This window comes from Buceros rhinoceros, unplaced genomic scaffold, assembly GCF_000710305.1.
Source record: "Buceros rhinoceros silvestris isolate BGI_N320 unplaced genomic scaffold, ASM71030v1 scaffold4355, whole genome shotgun sequence".
Lineage (NCBI taxonomy): Eukaryota > Metazoa > Chordata > Aves > Bucerotiformes > Bucerotidae > Buceros > Buceros rhinoceros.
In genome coordinates, this window is record NW_010414402.1 from 47,425 (window position 1) to 54,629 (window position 7,205).

Here is a 7,205-nt window from a genome sequence, read left to right on the forward strand (position 1 = left end):
ATGCCTTCACACTTTCTGTCTATTCTTCTCTTGCTTAAGATTAACAAGAGTATATTATATACAAAATGGCCTGATTTTTGCAGTTTCAAACTCTCATTTCATGGTGTCACCCACCTAAACTGTCTCCCACCTTCAAGTTCTCAGCTAATTCTTTCCCTTGCCTCCAGTTAAAACTAAAGAAAATTTCCTCTTTCTGCCACCCTTTGTACACAGAGAACTGCTGTAACATGCAAGACCTTTCTGAACAACCCGCAGTCTGAAGCGTTGCCATCCCTACAGTTGCCAGGCAATTAAAATTCCCCACTGCCACCAACTCCTGTGCTTGGAACAGTCCTGCTTGCTGCTCACAAAAAGGCTTAATCCGCCCTCATTCTGCAGACCTGGAGCAGGTCCCCTCCATGCTAGTGCTAAGCAGGTCCTTGTCTGTTCATCAGGACATGAACATTGGAGACAGTGCATGTACCCCTGGCACAGATTGTCTCTTCCAAGTCTTCTTGAACAATAATTCTATTTTAATACACTGACTACAAGAATAACCAGAGTAGGTGTCTGCCACTTTAGCATGGATGCATCTAAGACATTGAACCAGTTGACCTAACAACTTCCCTACTGCATCTCCAGTGATCCAGGGAGCTGAAAAAGGGAATAGGAGAAAATGGAATTATAAGTAATAAATTTGGTGATCTTTGTCTTGGATTCCACTGTTTTACCTGCAATCTTCTGGAAGGATTTATCTCTTAACTCGCTTCCTCTATAATCCCATGCCTTTATGTGAGGGTGTTCACCTCTTGTTTGGGGGTGGATGCAGATAGATCAGCAGCTACCTGTTCTGTCCTCCCTGCTGATGGAAGCCAAAACTCTCCCTACCTGTCCCCCTCCTGAGCTCCAGACCCACCCACGTAAGCATTTCTAATACTGACATCACAGTTCCTTCTCTTCTCACCCTCCTTCCCACATTCATATTTGGGCTTCTTGCACTGCTCCTGGCACTAGCGCCAATGCTCACAGGGACAGGCAGCCTAGAACTTTACTCCTTGACCTGGTGAGGCTCTGTCATTTTCCAGCTATGAGGTGGATGAAACTTAGCCCTGTGCCATGGCACAGAACCCCTGTGCCATTCTTCTGAAGAGTCGTGGCCTCCATGGCACCTTGCCTCCCAGCATGACACTGACCCTCACCTGCTGTTTGCACAGAATGATGGCTTCACTGATATGAAACAACTTCTATCCCTCACAGCCATAATTCACACCCTTTCTCCACTGACAGTGATGGGGGGGGGAATTTCCTGTCTTCCTGGGTGTTTGGTGTTTTGGTTTTTTTGTTTTTTTTTTTGTCTGCACATTCCTCAGAACATTTCAATCCAGCCACCCAACTCAAAGATCTACAGATTCTTTCCTAAAGGGTTGTCACTAGGAGGCATATTTTCCTTTCCTGGTTCTTAATGGCAAGAAGACCACAAAACTTGCAAATGCAGTTCAAATCCTGGACTAAATGGAATCACTTAAGATTGGTGCTTCCGTTTGTGAAACAGCCCTTACAAAAGCAGATAAAAAAATGTGCATTAGTAGAAGGAACCCTGAAATAGCATGATTACCTCACCATTTTTGTTCTGACCACTGTGCTCTTTTGTAAAGGATGCACTTCATACTACTGCAGGGAGCTGTGAGACCAGAAATAATAAGATGCTCACCTTGTTAGCCAAGGATTAGGCCCAAGCAGTATATATTTAATTAGACTTTAAAGAGCTTACTTCAATGTTAGGAGATGCAGTTCTTCCCTGTTGCTGCTGCCTCAGTAGAATTGTTTCAGTAAGTGTTCTGCTTGTCAAGAGAAAGGAGAGTGGTTTCAGATATTTCAAGTACTCAGTTTTTGTTTAACTTAGATTAAGAAGAAGAAAGTGGACCCAAAGCTCTTGTAGAGGTCATCTAATCTGGTTGAGAAGATCTGTCCTGTCATAGACTCACCTTCAGCACTGTAAAGGAATACCTCTTCTTGATGACAAGATCTCTTTGCAGTGTTACCTCACCCTTTGTCATTCTAGAAACAACATCTATTATAAAAATTTAGGAACTACATCAGAAATTGGAGTGCTCTTTGCACAGACCACATCTTTGGACTGCTACCTACAAGTGGGTAGTAGCAGGGCATTCACAATGAGCATTAGTGAAGACGACGTGGAGAAGTTTCTTGATGGCAACCCAGATTTTGCTAAAAAATACTTTGAGAAGAAAATAAGAACAGAGTCCTGGAATAGCAATGAGAGTGAAATCCTTTTTGAGTTGATCCAAGACATGCAAGAAAGCATCAACATGGAGAAAGTTGTTTTCAAGACCTTGAGAAGAATCAGATCCCTTATTCACGCTGACCGCTGTAGTCTTTTCATGTACAGGCAGAGAAATGGCACACCTGAACTGGCAACCAGGCTTTTCAACATCCAAGAGGGGAGCACCCTGGAAGAATGCCTGGTCTCTCCAGACTGTGAGATTGTCTATCCGTTGGACATAGGCATTGTGGGCTACGTTGCGCAAACCAAGAAAACCATGAACATCAAGGATGTCAATGAGGTAGGTTTGCCATTTATTCATTCTCTTGGTAGAAGAAAGGCTCACATGCTTACTAGTACAAAGGGATCAAGAAGCAGCAGGGCGTCTCTGTGCTTGGTCAAACCTCTTGCGGTGAAGTAGCTGTGTAGTGGTAACCAGTCAATGAGGTAGGTTTGCCATTTATTCATTCTCTTGGTAGAAGAAAGGCTCACATGCTTATTATTAAAGGGATCAAGAAGCAGCAGGGCGTCTCTGTGCTTGGTCAAACCTCTTGCGGTGAAGTAGCTGTGTAGTGGTAACCAAACCACTAATAGCAACTCTGTAAGTTGCTTCCAATTTCTTTTATGGAGTGAAGTTAAGCACATTAATTCACTAGGTATTAAAGCCTGCAAACAAGTGCATTGTCACAGCTTGCCTAATTAAAAAAAAAAAAAAATCACGTATAGTCCATCAGAGAATACAGAGTGAGGTACAGTCAGATCTGCACTGAACACACATAGGATTTTTCACACACACTTATATTTCATGAGTAATTGGCAAAGAGAGAGAAATCATTTATAGTGAGTCCAGAAAGAGTTTTCCACCAGAAATTACATTTGAAAATATTTGCTGTCTGACGAAGCTTGAGGGCATTTAGAGGCATTTTTAACAACCAGAGGCAGCTAACCTCAGAGCAAGAGGGTTAACTGCAACCTGTGTGCAGGTGATCTCCATCAGAAGCAGCAAAAGACAAACTTTAATGGAAAGAAATTATTTCAGAAAATGCTACAAACTGTGATACTAGGAGTGATACAAAGAATGTTAGTGTTTTATTTTTACGCCTTTGTGACTATATTTACTACCCCTGTGCTCCTGGATTGAATCATATAAACCTGAATGGCAGCGATATTAATCCGCTTGTCCTAATCATAGGTATAAAACTAAAATCCATGTGGCCCAAATGTAGCATTTGGGATTACTCCATGTATTGTTTGGTAGTTACAAAGAGACCATCTGTTTATCCATCCATTCATTGCTTGGTACAAGTATCTCCAAATGCTTCAGCAAAAACTTCTTTATCCTGCACAGAACACGCTGAGACATTGATTTGGTTTTGCAACCTCTTTTTTTTTTTTTTTTGTGGGTAAGGGAGGAAGCATCAAAATGTGACTTACACTCCTTATAACTCTCTGGCTTCAGACTTTTCTCCAAGCATATGGGAGTATTTCAGTGCTGTGAGCCAAGTGCTGCACTCCAGCTTTACTGCTTTCAGGCATTGCCACAAGGCAGCTCCTTTGAAGGAGACCCAGAGACTAAATGTTTGGTCTACCCCAATTGGCAGGGCTGCAAGCCAACAGCAGCTTTGGGGACCAAAAAACAGAAAAAAAATGAGGGTGAGTGAACTTCCCCGTGACTGCACCAGACAGCACTCTTCTAACTGTGGCCACACAGTGCTGTGTGATATTAACTTTATATTAGCTTTGCAATGTTAACAAGATGTTGGTGGAAAAGATGGAGAAGGTGTCAAAGGATGTCAGTGATCTGAGACTGTCCTTGTTCTACCAGCTTGACATGTTAAAGCTTATTATTTGCAAGATCTTTGTGAAAAGTGAAGAAGTTCACACGTTACAGTCAGAAGCCATAGCCAGTTCTCTTGTTTTTAACTTCATCACCTGTACCTTGTCCAATTTTCTGCTAATTAATTTCTCTTCCTCAGTAATTTTTTAAGAAAAACTTTCTTTAAGCAGCTTGCTTCAAGAGGCTGTGCTTTAACTTGGTTTTAAGACTACAGACATTGTGGAAAATGCTTAATTTGTAAATTCTCTGTTGAACAGTGTGCCCAGTTCAGTCCATTTGTTGATGAGCTCACCGACTACACTACGAAAAGCATCCTTGCAACTCCCATCTTGAATGGCAAAGATTTAGTTGCTGTCATTTTGGCTATCAATAAGCAGAATGGCCCATACTTCACCAGCTCTGATGAAACAGTAAGTGGACAGTAGCTCAGTTTCCATCAAGCAGCTGTCATTTTTGCCATGTGACAGAGACAATTCCACACTACGGATGTCTACTTTAGTGAAGCTCCACTGGTGTGAATTTCCATACAATGGATACACCCTGTGTCAGAAAAGATTTAATATGAGGATACTTATCTCAGAAATCTTTCAGAGAAGTTACAGTGGGATAAGCCTCGTCTCACACCAGTGCAAAGCAAAGCATTTATCCAGGGGAATTACCATGACGTTGCTAAAGGGGTGTTATGAAATCCAGTACACACGAGGCTGTTATGCCTTCAACTCAATCTCATTGTTTGCCTTTTCAGCTTTTTCTGAAGTACCTGAATTTTGCCTCCTTGAACTTGAAAATTTATCACTTGAGTTATCTTCATAACTGTGAAACTCGAAGAGGACAGGTAAGAGCGAAAAAACAGATTAGGCTGTATCTCAAAATCAAATGAGTGCTTTCTTCTGATTTCAGAGGTATAGCTGATATGCTTTAGAGATTTGTGCCTGAAGAGCAGAAAGAAGAAAGTGCCCTCATATGATTTGGATACTGCTCCTTCTCCAAAGTCCTTCATTAGGCTCTCTTCCTGCCGCTGTTGGCAAAACTGCAGGAGCTGACATAGTGGCACCTGCTTCAGCAAGATTGAGCTCCAGATGTTTTGTCGATCTAAGGCTATGAAACACTCTTGGGCCATTTAACAACTTCAGCCAGCAGCACCAAGAGATTTCCCAAAACAATTTAAAATGTGTTATTTTTTCTAATCTGCTTATCAAAAAGGGCTATCAAATTTCTTCTTATGATAGTAAAATGATTCTCATATGCCTGTTTTATTGGCCTCTCTCAGCAGAAGTAAACACAGATGAGGGTTTAAGGGTGCTCTGAATCGAAACAATCCAGCCACCATTCTTTTCCATGACTTGGGTTATGAAAGGGCTCTCAAATTTATTGATATGGATATGATTCTGTGCACTCACTTTCTGTAGCAGACAACTGGTTGTCACTGAAGGGGACATGCAATTGTGTGTATGCTTCATGGCAGCCATGCCCTTGTCTCCAGTGGATGTTCCCATGGCGGGATAAATGCCAGTTTCAGCAAAATGAATGCAGAATGAAAGTTTATTTTAGAAGCTTGAGGAGAGCGTTTATACTTACTAATTCATTATCTCATGTGCTTCATCTAATTTTTCCATAATCAAAAACATGAATGATGGTCAGGAGAAACAGCCATCTAGCAATGCTGAACAATTCAACTAAAGTAGAACTAGCAAAGGTTTATTCCTGTCAAGGCTTAGTAGTAGGGCTGTGGGAGGTAAGGAAGGGGTTAGAAGGCAAAAGTGGAGACTCAAGAAGTGGGGGTCTCCCATGGTGTGCTGTCGTCTGGGGCTGAACCCAGGAGTCTCGTGTTGATATGTCACTGCTGCATCAGCAGGTCCCACAGAAAGAGAGGAAAGTGAGAACGAGATGCAAGGCACACTGATAGTTCTACCAATAGCTTAGTTGGTAGACCTTTGGCCGTCTAGACCTAAAGGTCTGTGCAGGAGTTCGTACGGTTCATTGTGTTAGGCTTAAAAGTACCTAAGTACAGAGTGAGCATTCTCAGGGGATTTTAATACTGGAAATCCCAACTGCAAAGTCTAGGGGATACTGGCAAATGATGGCTTCTGCAAAGCAGTTCAATCTGCTTGTGCTCAGATACTGTTTGAGTCCTATTAGACAACTGTATAACACATTTTGCCCAACTTCTTTACATTATTCCATGAACTGACCATTCTTCAGGTGTTTCTTGCTGTCCTCCCCACTGGGCTTGTGGCTTTCAGCTTTAGTTTTTGCATGCTGTAAAGTCAGAAAAATAAACAATTGCTGATTGTCCTCTAATGGTTTGTATGACAGCACCGCTATCCTATCTGAGAGATGTCCGGGGGGGATGACACTGAACATCTCAAACTTTGTAGGACTGGCAGAGTTATTTCAATGTATGGATTAGAAACACATACTGACACAGCTCAGAATTGTTAAAAATTCTACTAGTGCCCAGTGAAGATGTGAAACACATTCCTCCTGATTGTGGCTGTGTAACAGTACTTCTTGTTCAAAACAGAGGTCCAGTCAGCTTCAGGTAGCACCTCTCAGTGCTTCTGAAACACTGCTTCTCATGTCTCATGGGCTTGGAAAGTGAAGCATACACATTCAAATAAAGGCATGCGTGCACTAGCTACACTAGGCAATTGCATAGTTGGCTTTCTTACCGTTTTAGAGAAAATTAAGTTCTCCCTTAGGCCCACAAAGACTCTCCTTGTGCCACCAGAAATACCTCCCTAATTTGATGCATAACCTCCAGTTTTACAAATGAAAGAGTCTAATAGCAACAACTTGCTCAAGGGTATATCTGCAGGGCATGGGATGGGGAAAGGGATCATAGGCTGACATACGCACAAAGCAGCTGTGCAGACACTTTGAGGAAAGTGTTAACTCTGATATTTCCAATTCCAGCCTCTGGAATTTCCAGTACTTTTGGTGTTAAGTGTTTTTGGATACAAGACTTTACTTATGTGTATAAAATGTAAGTGGGGCCATGTCTTTATGTGGCACTATTACTTTATTTTTGTGCTTTATTTGTAAGACTGGACTTTTACACAGCAATCCATGATGACCTGACTCTTCCTCAGAATGTATCTTTCC

At 41.9% G+C, this 7,205-nt stretch overlaps 1 protein-coding gene across 1 annotated transcript in view; it reads left to right on the plus strand.

Moving 5' to 3' along the window:
- The first annotated feature begins 2,001 nt into the window (after positions 1–2,001).
- PDE6B (phosphodiesterase 6B, cGMP-specific, rod, beta) overlaps positions 2,002–7,205 on the plus strand; it is a 21,183-nt gene continuing 15,979 nt past the window's right edge. Inside the window, exons 1-3 of the mRNA XM_010137072.1 lie at positions 2,002–2,564; positions 4,358–4,510; positions 4,846–4,935. Coding sequence (XP_010135374.1) covers positions 2,154–2,564; positions 4,358–4,510; positions 4,846–4,935 — 654 coding nt within the window. The 5' untranslated portion in view covers positions 2,002–2,153. The remainder of the gene's footprint in view (positions 2,565–4,357; positions 4,511–4,845; positions 4,936–7,205) is intronic.